At 45.8% G+C, this 18,192-nt stretch overlaps 2 protein-coding genes across 3 annotated transcripts; both read right to left on the bottom strand.

The window, feature by feature from the left end:
• Positions 1-1,720: 1,720 nt before the first annotated feature.
• Positions 1,721-17,167, bottom strand: LOC117775796 (high-affinity choline transporter 1-like). Of its 2 annotated transcripts, XM_034609237.1 has the most exons (11): positions 16,872-17,167; positions 5,331-5,556; positions 4,943-5,059; positions 4,676-4,831; positions 4,372-4,520; positions 4,151-4,294; positions 3,887-4,040; positions 3,175-3,392; positions 2,549-3,099; positions 1,797-1,929; positions 1,721-1,764 (listed from the first exon to the last, which is right to left on the bottom strand). In XM_034609237.1, the coding sequence occupies exons 2-10, from the start codon at positions 5,512-5,514 to the stop codon at positions 1,842-1,844; spliced, it is 1,761 nt and encodes a 586-aa protein (XP_034465128.1). In that variant the 5' UTR covers positions 5,515-5,556; positions 16,872-17,167; the 3' UTR covers positions 1,721-1,764; positions 1,797-1,841. The 2 variants fall into 2 exon arrangements, with proteins under 2 accessions (XP_034465128.1, XP_034465129.1); XM_034609238.1 differs by lacking the exons at positions 1,721-1,764; positions 1,797-1,929; positions 16,872-17,167 and adding an exon at positions 2,064-2,249 and having other exon boundaries at positions 2,417-3,099; positions 5,331-5,606.
• Positions 13,447-16,873, bottom strand: LOC117775797 (high-affinity choline transporter 1-like). Its single transcript, XM_034609239.1, has 9 exons — positions 16,646-16,873; positions 16,258-16,374; positions 15,991-16,146; positions 15,687-15,835; positions 15,466-15,609; positions 15,202-15,355; positions 14,490-14,707; positions 13,839-14,414; positions 13,447-13,748 (listed from the first exon to the last, which is right to left on the bottom strand). The coding sequence occupies exons 1-8, from the start codon at positions 16,827-16,829 to the stop codon at positions 13,854-13,856; spliced, it is 1,683 nt and encodes a 560-aa protein (XP_034465130.1). The 5' UTR covers positions 16,830-16,873; the 3' UTR covers positions 13,447-13,748; positions 13,839-13,853.
• Positions 17,168-18,192: the final 1,025 nt, after the last annotated feature.

Genomic DNA, 18,192 nt, shown 5'->3' with positions numbered 1-18,192 from the left:
GTATTCACCTCACCTGGTCTGACTGCAGTTTATAAGCTGGTGATATTCAGCCAGTCTCCCCCTGTTTGTGTTCTTTCTGTATTTTACATCTTGGGAACAATCTGTCAGATGAAAACCACTCCTCTACCTCCTTTTAAGTTTAATTCTTGGACTGTTTGTAATACATTTAACATATCATGGTTCACCATGACCCTCCCTGTGTTTCTCAAGTGGACTCACCTGCATCTCATCTACCTCATCAACACCAGAACTTAAACCCTGGACCATAGTCACTCTGGATTGTCTCAGTGGTTCCTGTTCTCAGCCTGTTCACCTGCCGCAGGCTGTTCACCTGCCTCAGGCTGTTCACCTGCCTCAGCCTGTTCACCTGCCGCAGGCTGTTCACCTGCCTCAGCCTGTTCACCTGCCTCAGCCTGTTCACCTGCCGCAGGCTGTTCACCTGCCTCAGCCTGTTCACCTGCCGCAGGCTGTTCACCTGCCTCAGCCTGTTCACCTGCCGCAGGCTGTTCACCTGCCTCAGGCTGTTCACCTGCCTCAGCCTGTTCACCTGCCGCAGGCTGTTCACCTGCCTCAGGCTGTTCACCTGCCGCAGGCTGTTCACCTGCCTCAGGCTGTTCACCTGCCGCAGGCTGTTCACCTGCCTCAGGCTGTTCACCTGCCTCAGCCTGTTCACCTGCCTCAGGCTGTTCACCTGCCTCAGCCTGTTCACCTGCCGCAGGCTGTTCACCTGCCTCAGGCTGTTCACCTGCCTCAGGCTGTTCACCTGCCGCAGGCTGTTCACCTGCCTCAGGCTGTTCACCTGCCTCAGCCTGTTCACCTGCCTCAGCCTGTTCACCTGCCTCAGGCTGTTCACCTGCCGCAGGCTGTTCACCTGCCGCAGGCTGTTCACCTGCCGCAGCCTGTTCACCTGCCGCAGGCTGTTCACCTGCCTCAGCCTGTTCACCTGCCTCAGCCTGTTCACCTGCCTCAGGCTGTTCACCTGCCGCAGGCTGTTCACCTGCCTCAGGCTGTTCACCTGCCTCAGGCTGTTCACCTGCCTCAGGCTGTTCACCTGCCTCAGGCTGTTCACCTGCCTCAGGCTGTTCACCTGCCTCAGGCTGTTCACCTGCCTCAGGCTGTTCACCTGCCTCAGGCTGTTCACCTGCCTCAGGCTGTTCACCTGCCTCAGCCTGTTCACCTGCCTCAGGCTGTTCACCTGCCGCAGGCTGTTCACCTGCCTCAGGCTGTTCACCTGCCTCAGCCTGTTCACCTGCCTCAGGCTGTTCACCTGCCTCAGCCTGTTCACCTGCCTCAGGCTGTTCACCTGCCTCAGGCTGTTCACCTGCCGCAGGCTGTTCACCTGCCGCAGGCTGTTCACCTGCCTCAGCCTGTTCACCTGCCTCAGGCTGTTCACCTGCCGCAGGCTGTTCACCTGCCTCAGGCTGTTCACCTGCCTCAGGCTGTTCACCTGCCTCAGCCTGTTCACCTGCCTCAGGCTGTTCACCTGCCTCAGGCTGTTCACCTGCCGCAGGCTGTTCACCTGCCGCAGGCTGTTCACCTGCCTCAGCCTGTTCACCTGCCTCAGGCTGTTCACCTGCCGCAGGCTGTTCACCTGCCTCAGGCTGTTCACCTGCCTCAGCCTGTTCACCTGCCTCAGCCTGTTCACCTGCCTCAGGCTGTTCACCTGCCTCTGGCTGCTCCCCCTAGCATCAATTTTTGAAAAATATGGTGTCTCTCTCCCCTGCTTTGTGGACGATATTAAAATATACTTGCCCCTGAATCTTAAAATTAAGAGCTCACTGCAGCCCCTGTTTGATGACATAAATGACATAAAATCATGGATGAACTTTAACTTCCTCAAACTAAATGAAAACAAGACTGAAGTTATTGTGTTTGGACACCCTGAACTGCTGGATTTGGGCACCCTTGGCCTTCCAGCTCCTAATATTCACTCCTCTGAGTCTTGTTTATTTTACAGCTTTTGTAGTAGTTCCAATGGTCAGACAATCATTTCACTGCTGATTAACTTATTTACTTTTTATTATTCTTATGCTCTTATGTGCTAACGGAAGCCTAAATTTCCCTTTAAAGTATCTATCATAGTTATGGAGAAATACTTTTGGAAAATGGTACCTAAGGGTAACATGTATATAATGTGAATAAGATTTATACCTCAGGTTTATAGAAAAGGCCAATTTTCTCGTGGATTGTCTCATTTGCTGTTGTAGGTCATAAAGAGGCAGCCAAATTAATATGAGACAATTTCATAACCAGTTAAAAACACTGTGTAGGATGTAAAAGTTAAATATAAACAAAGAGCCCAGTAATATTTTCCCTATAGAACACTGACAATCATAACTGTTTGCACTTTTACATGGAAAAGAAAATCCAGCCTTGTGATTTGTGAATAGTCACCATCTATAAACACAGTGTCCACTTTTCATAACAAGTTGGCGTTTTGAACATATACATCATGAGAAATTAACAAATGATGTGTGATGTGATGTGATAGAACTTCCTGGTCTGTGTTAGATTTCAAACAACAGATATTCAGGGACTCTAACACTCTGAGCTAATCATTGGCTCTGAGGCCTCAGTCTGAGGACATGTGTTATCCAGTGTCTCTTTCTCATTGTCTTCTTTGGCCCCATGTACCAGTGTCAGCTCTCGTGCTGATTGCTGGACTTTCACCTTGAACACGTCACACTTCTCAGGTAACAGGCCTTTGTTGAAGAGCACAGACGTCAGATAGGAGAACAACACGATGGCAGCAATGGCAGACAGCATGGAGATGGTCTTAACTGGAGCGTACTGGACATGAACTCCATCCTCTAGAACACATCCTGGGAAGTGGAGGACAACTGGCAGCCCGAGTGATGGGAGTCCACTGAGAACTCTGAGCACCAATCCCACCACACAGCCCATAACAGCTCCGTAACCATTGGAGATATTGACGAAGAGGACGCAGACCAGTTGAGGGAAGATTATGACGTAGGCCACTTCAGCACTAAGAATCCAGAAGAGTAAGACACTGTTTTTCTGGCTGGTTAGTGATGTACCAACCAAACCCACGACCATCACAGCAACTCGGATCACCCACTGAATCTCTCTGTCTGATGCCTGGAGAAAAAGTAGAGAGGAGGAGGTGAAGAGGTTTGAGATACTAACTCTTATCTTATAATTCAATGTTCTCACCTGTGGCCTCAGGATGTTCTTGTATATGTTGGAGGTGAAGACAGAAGCAGCAGAAATCAAAGCAGAATCAGCAGATGACATCACAGCAGCAGCAACACATCCAGTTCCGATTATGGAGATGAAGGACGGGGTGAGGTGCTGTAATGTGAGGGGCAGGACTTGAGCTGCTTCCCCACGTTCATATGGAAATGGAGAACCATAAGACGTCAGGTTCCAATCTGAGGAGCAGACCAAAGAAAATTCATACAAAAGTAAAACATTACAGTGGACACCGTATAAAGTGATCAAGGACAAAGTAATCAACCGTCCAAATCGTCAACAGAATCGCTCCTATTCAAAGGCTGGTTAAAGAACTTGGTTATAGTGATCAAGTAGTCTGCTTACAGTGATCATTTGGTCTTTTTATGTTTGGACAGTAAAATAGTTGTTTGTTTACAGTTGACTCTCCTGCACTAAGGACTGTGACTCAGCTCTTTGTTTTATATGGTAATGGATCAACCTTGGTTTCAAAACCCACTGTTTAGTACACAAATCAACAAAAGGTCACCTTGCTCTCTACCTGCTCACTAAGTTATGCAAAGATGTTGCTCCTTGGTTTCCTGTGATTTAACTATTGATTTAACATGTTTTGTTCTTTCCGTAACATTAAATACAACAGATAAGTGGATGTAAGATGTCACAGTTTACTTAAGTATGTAGAAGTTGTCAGTACCTGTAGATGCAGCAGCTGCCCCAAGCAGTATTGGAGGTGTTCCCAACACAAGTATGAGGAAAGCAGCGACAAAGCACGAGAGCTTAGCTGTGGCTAATGAAGAAGCTGCCAACGTCCTCTGGTGTAAATACTGAAATCCCAGACTTCCCAGTGCCTTGAAAATGAAACAGATTTAAAATATGAGTCATGTGTCTTTATCTTGAGGATTTCTCTCAACACCAGTGAAGTACATTTGACATCAGCCACAGTTTTGCTCCATCTTACAAACATCAAGAAATCATCCATCATGATCCCGGTCTTCTCCAGTCCTGGTGCACCGATCCAGGGAGCGTGTAAGGTGTTGTTCATCAGTGTCTTGCTGATGTCCAAGCAGTTAGGGTTCATCAAGACAAAGGGAACACACAGCCACTGCAGAGACAAATACAAATGTAAGTAATGGACAAGGACTCCAGCACTTTATAAAACCTTAAAGAACAGCAACTCACCAAGCTAATGAATATAAGAACAAGCTGAATAATATCAGTGTAGGCCACAGAGTAGAGACCTCCCAGCAGAGTGTAGATGATGACAACTGCAGCAGAGATCCAGATACACAGAGTGTAGGGCAAATCCAGGACCACACTCATGGTGCCTCCTGTTAAACACCTTGTATCAGTGGAATTCTACTTATATACAGTCTGTACAAGTATCACTGACTCATATTCCTTCAAATACATTTATTTTAAACTGACATTTAAACACACACATATATGAGGAGAGGTTAAAGTGCTCCTGTATATTCTTACTTACCTAAACAAATCAGTATTACAGTCACACACATCACATCAAGAGAAACTGAGGCCAGGCTCAGTCCAGCTGTCAGAACTTGTCCATACTTGATGTGGAAAGGGTCCATCATTGTGACACACCTCATTTCTCTTAGTGGTTTAGCAAACACCAGGCCACCTTGATTTAATGAGGGGAAAAACAGAAACTAATGATAATATCAAGAAATCACTAAAATAATGATTCAACTTGAGGTGAATTGATGAAGTAAAATTGCCAACTTAAACTTACATATAATAAAAGATAAGCTGTATGCAGTTAACATCGTGGCTGCCCAGGTTAGTCCCATTGACGGAGTGTACACCATCTCAGCTGTGCCAACAATGAAGCCTCCTCCAACCCATGTAGCTGCAGGATGGATCAACACACAGCAGATATTTGGACAAAGACTAAAGGTGAGATCATAGTTCAGTATTATTGATCAATAGGACCAGTAGGACTTCACCCAACCAAGACTGTTGTTAGTCAAATCTGATTTGGCTGTTTATTATTCATATTAAACAACAATTCATGATGTGTTCTTGTAAAAGTAATGCTTTTATAAATTGCCAGATCTTTCTGCCTCCATGCCTGGGACAGGCAGTTTCCATCCTGTTGTCTTCAGCTGAGCTGTCCTCACCTGTCATGGTGAAGATCCCCACCACCCAGTTGATGCTCCGGTTTCCCAGTAACGTCATCTCCGTCTCACTGGCTCCACTTTTCTTCTGTTCCCTCTTGGACTTGAAAGAAGCCCAGATGCCGGTCCCAAGGACCATCAGGTAGAAGAGCACCATCAATATCACTCCTGGGATGTTCACTGCCATGATGAAGAATGTTGACTGTCTTTCACACCAGCGTGTTTTCACCTGAGTGACTAACGAGAGAAACTGGAAAACATAACGAGTGTAACTGGAAAAGCAGCAGATCTCTAAAGGTGAGCTCACAAGGGAGACACATGTACAGATTCCATGTTTGCATTCCGCCGTGCATTTCAACTTGCTATGTTTCTGTGTGAAGAAAAGCAGTAAAGTTGGAAAGATATTCATAGATTCAGACTGTGGCGGTTGCTCCATCAGCTCACTCAGTCTTATAATGTAAAAATGTAGAATTTTGTCACATTCTGCATTTCATTCCAGTAAAACTTTACACATATTCCTTTTTTTTCATAGTACATCTTTATTTAATTGACAGTTTATTCTCTAAGTTGGGTGCACATGATTTCACTTTTATTATTTTTCTTTAATTATTCTGTCTTTTTCTTTAATTTACAATAACACTTACCCTTTGTTTGTAAAGAGCTCACCTGGCAAGAGGCCTGAAGCCTGCAGGAAGTGGTATTTTAAGCCCATCCCACAGGAAGTGGAGGAGACCAAAGGGGCGGGATTAGATTTAGAATGGGCTGAAACTTCCTTGTTTGACTTTGTTATTATTTGTTTAAGGTTAAGCCGATTTGTTTGTATATACATATTGTGATAGGTTGTTAATGTTTGTATGTTGATCGTTTATTTGGGTAGTTTGTGTTTTTCCTTGTTCAGTGTTTTTCAAGGGTGGGTTGAATATTGAAAATGTGGAAGGACACTTGAAGGAGTGGGTCCCAAGATCGGAGGATAAGTCAAATCTGATTTGGCTGTTTATTATTCATATTAAACAACAATTCATGATGTTTTCTGTCGTGTTCTTTTATCCCGAGATATGAGAAGAGCCGGTCTCGGTTTGGTTCAACAAGTATTTATTCAGAAGCAATGAAAAGGTACAGCATAGCTATGTGCACAATACACAGCCTCGGCTAAGTCAGTAGCACGGGGTAGTCAAGAGTCGCCCCGAACGGACGACAGGTGCAATATTTATAATAGTAGGTAGAACTTCATTGGTCAGTAACGAGGGGGAGTCACCATGGCTTAGCCCTGGCTCTCCCTTGCTGGTGCGCAGGTGTGGTCCCAGCCTCCTGGCCCTGGAGTCTGCGAATGATGAGGAGCCACTCCCAGGTTCGTCCCTCCTCTGACCGTACAGTCTCCACAACAGGCATTATCAGACAGGTGCGAGACTGAACTGCGATGTGACGCACACACACACACAACAACCAACTTCAAGATTAAAACCAGCCAGCAACGGCTACTAACAGTCACTATGTGAACAGTCTTGCCATTCATCATTTTTGTGTTTTGTCAGCAAGACATGTGAGTGTGAACCAGGAACGTCAAAAAAGGAAAGCATCCTCTGAATATCTGTGAAGGAACTGAGAGGGTGACTTATTTTCTGGTTTCAGTAAAATTACAGAAACAGCACATCTATGTTCATTCCAGAAAATACAATTTAGTGTTAAATTCTCTTTCACACAACTTTCTTCACAACTTTCTCTAAACCATCTTTTTTCAAAATCTGCATCTTTCCCTTCGTGTATGTGTGCAGTGCAGTGTAAATCTTCTGGATGCAGATACGTGGTGTCTGCTCTTAGTGTGACTGAATGTGCCTTATCCACTAGATCAGTGTTGATGGATGTGACGACAGATGAACAGAGCTTCCATTCATACACATATAACAATGAATCAGCATTATAATTGAATCTCTTTCCCTAGCACTGTGAGTGTGTGCGTTGGCATATTAGCATATACATCTCATTGATATTTAACATATGTTCCTATCAGTAGTTTGTCTTTCTTTTAAAAAGAAATCTTTTACTTCTATGATAAGTGTTTGTGTTGGTGTGGTGCATTCACCCTCTTGATGTGCGAGGTGTTCCTCACAGTCTCGTTCTCTGTTCAAAGTTGCTGGTTCCTCCCTCTCCTCCATCCCCGCCTCGGTTCAATCAGCCTTGTAAGCTTGTTGCTGTTTCTTCTGACAATTTCTGCCCAATGTCCCTTCTCTCCACAGTGAAAACAAATGTCCCAATCATCATTCCATTTGCCGTCTCCCCTTCTTCCTTGAAATCCTCTTCTTTTGCATCCGCGATGTACCTCTGAACATTGTCAGTGAAGCTTTATGCAGATCAGTTTCTCTTTTCTTCTTCTTTTCTTCATGTTTAATTAACTTCTTCGCATCAACGGCATGTGTTTTTATTAAGTTCTTCCCGAGTCCCACTTGATGCCTGTACGTTTTAACAGGCTGGCAACATCAGGTCACTTCAACCATCGCGATTTGGGCTGGATCCTGTCCCAGTCCATATTGCCCCTTGTCTGGTGCGAGGTGAAGAGAGGAGTTGCGGATCTGGAACGTTATTAGGTGGAGGAGGTGGTTGTGGAGCCTGGGCTCCTGCCTGTGGAACATCTGCTTCTGGTGGGGCTTGGTGTTGTCTGGTTGTCGTCTTCTCGGCGGGGAAGAGTCGAGGTCGGAAACCTGCATTTTGAGACACTGAGACACTTGTGAGGTGTTTTCTGTCCCTTTGATGCAAGTCTTCTAACCACATTCCACATACCTTCCTATCTGCCTGAAATGTAAGTTTTTACTTTTCTGGCCTGACTTACTTTTTCTCTCTCCTCTAGCTTCAGTCTCTGTGATGATTCTGTGTTTTGGGTGTTTTGTTTTTCTCTCTCTCTCCCCCTTCCCTTTCTGTTCTTCCCCTGCAGGTCGTGTGTGTGGCAGGGGGTGTGGCTGGCTTCCCCGCTGCAGCAGACAAGGCACACCTGTTCTCACTCACTCATCAACCGCTCCATAAAAGCCTGGTCTTGACTCCACTACTCCGCCAGATAATTCCGTCTCGTTCGGTAGCGCAGCCTCATGTTTTTTCCTCGGTTTCGTATCTTGTGTCTTATGAGTACTAATCCGCGTTCTTTTCCCTTTTGCTACGCAGCCCTCCCGTGTGCCTTGCTGCTCTTCTATGTTTTTGTTGTCCCGTGTTCGTGCCTTCCTGTGGACATCCCAGTCAGCACCCTGCCTCCACAGCCTGCCATCTCTGCTTATCCATATAAATAAACTCTGCCTTCGTTCCAAGTCTGTTTCCAGTCTCTGCTTTGGGGTCCAACCAAAACAAACCCTAACAGAATTATCTGGCCAAGATGGACCCCGCGGATGCTGATGAAATCAGACAGGCTCTGTCCAACCAAGGAACTCGTGTTGGGCAGCACGAGAAAGCTCTACACGAGGTTATGGAAGTTCTCCGCAACCTATCCGCGAATGTGGCACAGATCGGTGGCCGCATGGACCAGCTGTCCACTCACCTAACCAGGCTGACGGCTCCTGTCCATGCTCCAGTTCCAGCTCCAGCTCCAGCTCCGGCTCTCCCACTACCAGCTCCCTCAGTCTCTTATCCAACACAACCCCGGGAACCCTTCATCCCCACACCCGCCAGGTATTCAGGAGTATTAGAGTCATGTAGACAGTTCCTTCACCAATGCTCACTCATATTTGACCAGCAGCCGTTAACGTATTCTACAGACAAGTCGCGGATTGCCTTTGTCATGAGTCTCCTGTCGGAGAAAGCCGCGGCTTGGGCTGTAGCCGTTTCCCACTGTAATTCACCTATTTGTGACTCGTTCCAATCCTTCACAGCCGAATTCCTCAAGGTTTTTGATCACCCCCTGCAAGGAAAGGAAGCCGGTAGCCAGCTCCTCTCCTTACGTCAGGGCTTTAACTCAGTGGCAACAGTTTCTATTGACTTCCGCATTCTCGCAGTCGAGAGCGGGTGGGATGAGAAAGCTTTACAGGGGGTTTTTCTACGGGGTCTTAGGGGGGAGTTACGAGACGAGCTGGCTGCTTGGGACGAGACCACCTCGCTTGACGAGTTAATTTCTTTAGCCATACGATTAGATAATCGCCTCCGTGAGAGACGCAGGGAGAGATCAGACAGGGAGAGACACGCCCCTCCCTTGAGTCAGACAATGAACCCCCACCATCGGGGACCTGCGGACTCTCTTCTTCCACCATCCTCCTGCGTGATTCCTCCGCGGACAGCCTCTTCACCCCTCTGCTCCGAGGAACCCATGCAGCTGGGAGGGATGAGGCTCACACCGACCGAACGTCAGCGTCGTCACCTCCAGAAGCTCTGCGCTTACTGTGGCCAGGACTGTCACCGGAGAGCCCACTGTCCGGCTCTGCCAAAAGGGCAGGCTCATCAGCCACAGGAGGAGCGCTGGTGAGCCATTCCTCAGTTATTTCGTCTCCTCCTCGCCTGCAACTAAAAGGTACTGTTTCGTGGTCTCAGGTCTCTCTACCTCTGTTGGTCCTTGTTGACTCCGGTGCGGATGACAATTTCATTGACGCTGATTACATTTCCCAGTCAAGACTTGTCTCTTCCCCCTCACCGACCCTATGATTGTGGGATCGATTTGCTCCCTGGCGCCCCCTATCCGTCCAGTAAACTGTATAATTTATCCAAGCCTGAAAGGGAGGCCATGGAGGCATATATCTCTGACTCTCTGGCTACCGGTCTCATTCGTCCCTCTTCCTCACCACTCGGGGCAGGTTTCTTTTTTGTTGACAAGAAGGATAAATCGCTTCGCCCCTGCATAGACTATCGAGGGTTGAACGATATCACCGTGAAAAATAAATATCCCCTCCCACTCATAGACTCAGCCTTCGGGCCCCTTCATGAAGCAACCATTTTTTCTAAATTGGACCTCCGCAATGCCTACCATCTGGTTAGAATCAGGGAGGGGGATGAGTGGAAGACGGGTTTTAACACTCCCCTAGGACACTTTGAGTACTTGGTCATGCCTTTCGGCCTCACTAATGCACCTGCAGTTTTTCAGGCCCTCATCAGTGATGTTTTGCGGGATATGCTGAATAGGTTTGTTTTCGTTTATCTCGACGATATTTTGATTTTCTCCCGTAACCTTCGTGAACATGTACAACATGTAAAAATAGTTTTGAAAAGACTATTAGAAAACAGACTGTATGTTAAGGCTGAGAAATGCAATTTTCATGTTTCATCTGTTAGTTTTTTGGGGTTTATTGTGGAAAAAGGGCAAATTAAGACCGACCCTGCCAAGGTTAAGGCAGTGGCCGAATGGCCCACTCCTACATCAAGGAAGCAACTTCAGAGGTTTCTGGGATTTGCCAATTTCTACCGTAGGTTTATCCGTGACTATAGCAGAGTTGCCACACCACTTACCAAGCTAACATCTGTGAAAATCCCTTTCGGGTGGTCACCTGCAGCCGAGGCTGCGTTTTCCAAATTGAAGTTTTTGTTTTCCTCTGTAAAAGTAAAATTCTTAAAGGGGACATAGCATGCCCATTCTACCACTAGTTGATATGGTTCCTTGGGGTCTTAATGAAATGTCTGTAACATACTTTGGTCAAAATACCACAAGGATCATTTAAAACAGCTCCTTTTTACCCTGTATAAAACAGCCCTCCACAGAGTGACCTGTTTTGAGTGCCTGTTCCTTTAAATGCTAATGAGCCAGCTCCCCCCTCCATGATTTTAAACGATATAAATTAAATATTTTATATGATATAAATTATCAAATATGCATCCCATACTTTGTATTCCCCTTGTTGTCCTGGAGTTTTAATTTTCCCAATCACATAATTAAATGTCCCCCTCTGCCCCCCCACTACAAGCACACAAGCAGACAGACAGAGAGAGAAAGAGAGGGGTGTGGGGGGGGGGCTATGAAGACCATCATTTACCCCCGAACCCCGACATTCAACGGGTACAACAACAAGCGGAGAAAGCAGAATCGCGGGCTGACCTTATATATACAGTCTATGGGGCTGACCAGCGGAGAAATGCTCGTCCCGTGTGAACAGCCAGGCGGCTGCGTGCTGGAGAACGGCGCTGCGCTGCCTCGCAGCGGCACTTCCGCGTCCGGTGTACCCCGGCGTAACTACTGTAACCCGGCGTAACTACTGTAACCCGGCGTAACTACTGTACCCCGGCGTAACTACTGTACCCCGGCGTTACTACTGTAACCCGGCGTACAGTAGAGCTGAACACTGCGGAAGTCTTCCACACAGCTGGCAGTGTGGAAGACCGCTGCAAAGACCGCTGCGAGGCAGCGCAGCGCCGTTCTCCAGCACGCAGCCGCCTGGCTGTTCACACGGGACGAGCATTTCTCCGCTGGTCAGCCCCATAGACTGTATATATAAGGTCAGCCCGCGATTCTGCTTTCTCCGCTTGTTGTTGTACCCGTTGAATGTCGGGGTTCGGGGGTTACAGTAGCGCTGAACACTGCGGAAGTCCTCCACACTGCCGGCTGTGTGGCGCTGACACAAATTCCAGCTCACGCACGGGAGAGCGAGCGGTCGCTCCCGAGCAGCTGCTGCAGCCTCCCAGTCCCAACGATCCAGACAAATGCCACATGTGAGTGAATCGCGGGCTGACCAGCGGAGAAATGCTCGTCCCGTGTGAACAGCCCGGCTGCGTGCTTGGGAACGGCGCTGCGCTGCCTCCGGTCTAAACCCGGAAGTAACGAGTGTGGGGGGACGGGGGGTGGGGTGGGCCAAGACCATGTAGGGAGACTTCCAGTTCCTTGTTACGACACAAAACCCAGGAAGCGCAATCGAGTCGCTCAAGCGTGACGTTTCTGACTTAGAGGAACTATAACAAAACGCGCAAGTGTTTTTTCCCCAGAGTGTTTGGGTTGGTAGACATGAGCCAGATACCCACATTAACCTGTAGAAGCACTAACCAAGTGGAATTTGCATGCTATGTCCCCTTTAAGTAGTCTTTAGCTTCCAATTCTAAAAATAAAGAAAATTAAATAAATAAAGAATTTCTGTGTGGAAATTGCTTCTTCACTCCAAATTCGATCTCTCTTCAGTTAAGGATATATCATTTCACAGCACCAATTTTGCTTGGATATGTGTAACAGTGCAAGGAACCCTCTAATTTTGTGCACTATAAAAAATATTATGGTTGGTGGTCTCGATAGCAAATTTTGTTGGATTATATATTGTCATAACTCTAAAACCATTTTAGGAAAAATTATCTGCGTGTTTCTCTTTGCTCATATGGAACTCAGAGGTGCTAGGTCTTAGTCAAGTCTTTGTTCTTTGTCAGTCTTTTTTATCTCTGTCAGTCTTATTCGTAACATGTTATGGCCTCGGCGTCTTTTAATTTGTGCCCAATTCAAGCAACGGTGTGTCTGGCTAGTTAAGCTCCTCACTCGTCAGTGCCGGTAGCCCCTTCCTCCAGGTTCACACCCTAATCACAGATTAGGTTGCACGGATGCAATCTATTGCATGAATCGTCTGTCTTTTCTCCAATCTGAATTAGTTTTAAGGGTTCGAGCGTCACAGACTTTAAGTGTGGCGCCCGTCCCGCGCAGGTCCTAGACCTCGCTTTTTACCTCGTTTCTGTTGCGCCAAGACAGGGTCCCAAACCCCTCACAGGGTCCCAGACCTCTCGCAGGTCATTCCCTTTATTTCACATAGCCTTTCATTGCTTCCAAAAAAACACAGAACTTTATTATTTTACCTCCTTTCTCCTCTCCGCACACTCACAATCTATATCAATGCCTATATAACTAATGCAGAATTTGTTTTAACAGGTTTCTGCTTACCCTTTAGTTTGGGGCCTTTGAGTATGTGGAGAATCGATCAGAGCGGCCTTGACCTTTGGGTCTCCGGTCTTTCTGGTCAAAACTTCTCTTCAGGATCACGTCGGGGTCATCAATTTTTGTCGTGTTCTTTTATCCCGAGATATGAGAAGAGCCGGTCTCGGTTTGGTTCAAGTATTGAACCAAGTATTTATTCAGAAGCAATGAAAAGGTACAGCATAGCTATGCTTTTCTAAATAAACCAGCTGCAATGATTCAGTGATCATTTAATCAAGTTTATTAAAAGATGGTGAAGTGGTTAAAATGAAAGTGTGTAAATACAAAAGATTTTAAGTGCCATCACAGATTAAAATGCCAACAATATGAAGGAGTAAATTCCCACCATTACGATATCTGATTTTGTATCTCACCATAACACTTTACATCATAATAGACACACAACATGGTGAGATCACAATCTTTGTAGTTCAGTAGATCTCGCTGTCATTTGTCCCAGTATAAACAAAGAACCCAATAAAGGACCAAAGTTGCAATAAGAACTTATTTTAATGAAAGAAAGTCAATCTTGATGAACTGTAGACAAATGTGCTCAGTGAACTGGTGCCATCTATGTCCACTTTTCTGAATACCCCTGTGTTTTGGATGCAGACGTCTCCATGGGGATGTAGGATGTGATAGAACTTCCTGGTCTGTGTTAGATTTCAAACAACAGATATTCAGGGACTCTAACACTCTGAGCTAATCATTGGCTCTGAGGCCTCAGTCTGAGGACATGTGTTATCCAGTGTCTCTTTCTCATTGTCTTCTTTGGCCCCATGTACCAGTGTCAGCTCTCGTGCTGATTGCTGGACTTTCACCTTGAACACGTCACACTTCTCAGGTAACAGGCCTTTGTTGAAGAGCACAGACGTCAGATAGGAGAACAACACGATGGCAGCAATGGCAGACAGCATGGAGATGGTCTTAACTGGAGCGTACTGGACATGAACTCCATCCTCTAGAACACATCCTGGGAAGTGGAGGACAACTGGCAGCCCGAGTGATGGGAGTCCACTGAGAACTCTGAGCACCAATCCCACCACACAGCCCATAACAGCTCCGTAACCATTGGAGATATTGACGAAGAGGACGCAGACCAGTTGAGGGAAGATTATGACGTAGGCCACTTCAGCAATAAGAATCCAGAAGAGTAAGACACTGTTTTTCTGGCTGGTTAGTGATGTACCAACCAAACCCACGACCATCACAGCAACTCGGATCACCCACTGAATCTCTCTGTCTGATGCCTGGAGAAAAAGTAGAGAGGAGGAGGTGAAGAGGTTTGAGATACTAACTCTTATCTTATAATTCAATGTTCTCACCTGTGGCCTCAGGATGTTCTTGTATATGTTGGAGGTGAAGACAGAAGCAGCAGAAATCAAATCAGAATCAGCAGATGACATCACAGCAGCAGCAACACATCCAGTTCCGATTATGGAGATGAAGGACGGGGTGAGGTGCTGTAATGTGAGGGGCAGGACTTGAGCTGCTTCCCCACGTTCATATGGAAATGGAGAACCATAAGACGTCAGGTTCCAATCTGAGGAGCAGACCAAAGAAAATTCATACAAAAGTAAAACATTACAGTGGACACCGTATAAAGTGATCAAGGACAAAGTAATCAACCGTCCAAATCGTCAACAGAATCGCTCCTATTCAAAGGCTGGTTAAAGAACTTGGTTATAGTGATCAAGTAGTCTGCTTACAGTGATCATTTGGTCTTTTTATGTTTGGACAGTAAAATAGTTGTTTGTTTACAGTTGACTCTCCTGCACTAAGGACTGTGACTCAGCTCTTTGTTTTATATGGTAATGGATCAACCTTGGTTTCAAAACCCACTGTTTAGTACACAAATCAACAAAAGGTCACCTTGCTCTCTACCTGCTCACTAAGTTATGCAAAGATGTTGCTCCTTGGTTTCCTGTGATTTAACTATTGATTTAACATGTTTTGTTCTTTCCGTAACATTAAATACAACAGATAAGTGGATGTAAGATGTCACAGTTTACTTAAGTATGTAGAAGTTGTCAGTACCTGTAGATGCAGCAGCTGCCCCAAGCAGTATTGGAGGTATTCCCAACACAAGTATGAGGAAAGCAGCGACAAAGCACGAGAGCTTAGCTGTGGCTAATGAAGAAGCTGCCAACGTCCTCTGGTGTAAACACTGAAATCCCAGACTTCCCAGTGCCTTGAAAATGAAACAGATTTAAAATATGAGTCATGTGTCTTTATCTTGAGGATTTCTCTCAACACCAGTGAAGTACATTTGACATCAGCCACAGTTTTGCTCCATCTTACAAACATCAAGAAATCATCCATCATGATCCCGGTCTTCTCCAGTCCTGGTGCACCGATCCAGGGAGCGTGTAAGGTGTTGTTCATCAGTGTCTTGCTGATGTCCAAGCAGTTAGGGTTCATCAAGACAAAGGGAACACACAGCCACTGCAGAGACAAATACAAATGTAAGTAATGGACAAGGACTCCAGCACTTTATAAAACCTTAAAGAACAGCAACTCACCAAGCTAATGAATATAAGAACAAGCTGAATAATATCAGTGTAGGCCACAGAGTAGAGACCTCCCAGCAGAGTGTAGATGATGACAACTGCAGCAGAGATCCAGATACACAGAGTGTAGGGCAAATCCAGGACCACACTCATGGTGCCTCCTGTTAAACACCTTGTATCAGTGGAATTCTACTTATATACAGTCTGTACAAGTATCACTGACTCATATTCCTTCAAATACATTTATTTTAAACTGACATTTAAACACACACATATATGAGGAGAGGTTAAAGTGCTCCTGTATATTCTTACTTACCTAAACTAATCAGTGTCACAGTCAAGAACATCACATCAAGAGAAACTGAGGCCAGGCTCAGTCCAGCTGTCAGAACTTGTCCATACTTGATGTGGAAAGGGTCCATCATTGTGACACACCTCATTTCTCTTAGTGGTTTAGCAAACACCAGGCCACCTTGATTTAATGAGGGGAAAAACAGAAACTAATGATAATATCAAGAAATCACTAAAATAATGATTCAACTTGAGGTGAATTGATGAAGTAAAATTGCCAACTTAAACTTACATATAATAAAAGATAAGCTGTATGCAGTTAACATCGTGGCTGCCCAGGTTAGTCCCATTGACGGAGTGTACACCATCTCAGCTGTGCCAACAATGAAGCCTCCTCCAACCCATGTAGCTGCAGGATGGATCAACACACAGCAGATATTTGGACAAAGACTAAAGGTGAGATCATAATTCAGTATTATTGATCAATAGGACCAGTAGGACTTCACCCAACCAAGACTGTTGTTAGTCAAATCTGATTTGGCTGTTTATTATTCATATTAAACAACAATTCATGATGTGTTCTTGTAAAAGTAATGCTTTTATAAATTGCCAGATCTTTCTGCCTCCATGCCTGGGACAGACAGTTTCCATCCTGTTGTCTTCAGCTGAGCTGTCCTCACCTGTCATGGTGAAGATCCCCACCACCCAGTTGATGCTCCGGTTTCCCAGTAACGTCATCTCCATCTCACTGGCTCCACTTTTCTTCTGTTCCCTCTTGGACTTGAAAGAAGCCCAGATGCCGGTCCCAAGGACCATCAGGTAGAAGAGCACCATCAATATCACTCCTGGGATGTTCACTGCCATGATGAACAATGTTGACTGTCTTTCACACCAGCGTGTTTTCACCTGAGTGACTAACGAGAGAAACTGGAAAACAGCAGACCCACTTTTGTAAAAACCTGTTTTGAAAAAGAGACATGTAGACGAGTGTAGCTTCTCAGACAGTGGCTCAGATTTACTGCTTCACTCTCGCTCGTGAAACTAATAATGTGCCTCAAGAGACTTTTGGCAAAATTAATTTCTTCTGTGGGAAAGAATGGGCGTGGCTACAGGGCGACCTGTCATACAGGTCTGAACATGAGGCTGATGAACTTTGATTAAACTTTTATCTGTCATGCCAACTCATCAAAGTGTTTGTGTGTGTGTGTGTGTGTGTGTGTGTGTGTGTGTGTGTGTGTGTTTGTGTGTGTGTGTGTGTGTGTGTGTGTGTGTGTGTGTTAGTTTGTCTCCCATCAGAAAAATTCCTAAAAGATTTCTTGATTACGTTTTTACTGAATAACTCTCACTTCTATTACACAAGATAATGTGGCCTCGATGCCCAGATGTAAAAAGCCAACAGAATAAAAACACAACATGCCTCCATACAGCTCCTGTGGTGTCATCCAAGTATCCGGAAGCCCTGACATTCATATTGCACTCGAAACGGCGTCATTACATTTCATTGAGCTGATGCTTTCATCCAAAGCGACTCACAATAAGTGCATCAACCATGAGGAGCAAACCCAGAACAACAAGAATCAAGTGACTACATTAGCTTCAAAAAAGCCAAACTACAAAGTGTTGCATGTAAGTGCAACTAAACAGAACGAAACTTTTTTATTTGTTCAGACAAAATGTTTTAATCCAAGTTGTGTTCTGAAGAGATGTGTATTTAGTCTGCTGCGGAAGATGTGTAGACTTTCTGTCCTGATGCCACTGGTAACCAGTGAAGGGAGCGGAGGAGCGGAGGAGTGTGAGTGAATTTAGGTTAAAGACCAGTGGAGCTGCTGCTTTCTGGATGAGATGCAGAGGTTCGGATGGCAGCAGCAGGTAGACCTGCCAGAAGGGGGGTTGATATAGTCTAGGTGTTAGATGACCAGAGCCTGGACCAGAACCTGGACCAGAGCCTCGACCTGAACCTGGACCAGAACCTGCACCAGATCCTGGACCAGAGCCTGGACCAGAACCTGGACCAGAACCTGCACCAGAGCCTGGACCAGAACCTGTGACGCCCTCTGAGTGAGAAGGGGGCGTATTCTCCTGATGTTGTGCAACATGAATCTACAGGAACAGGTTGTTGCAGTAATGTTGGCAGTGAGGGAGAGTTGACTGTTGAGTGTCACACCCAGGTTCCTAGCTGTCTGGGGGGGGGGGGGGGGTTACCGCTCTGTGTTTGATTATTGTGTTG

Source organism: Hippoglossus hippoglossus, chromosome 15 (genome assembly GCF_009819705.1).
Source record: "Hippoglossus hippoglossus isolate fHipHip1 chromosome 15, fHipHip1.pri, whole genome shotgun sequence".
NCBI classification, from domain to species: Eukaryota; Metazoa; Chordata; class Actinopteri; order Pleuronectiformes; family Pleuronectidae; genus Hippoglossus; species Hippoglossus hippoglossus.
Note: the sequence above shows the minus strand (reverse complement) of the source record. Positions and strands in the feature narration are given on the sequence as shown.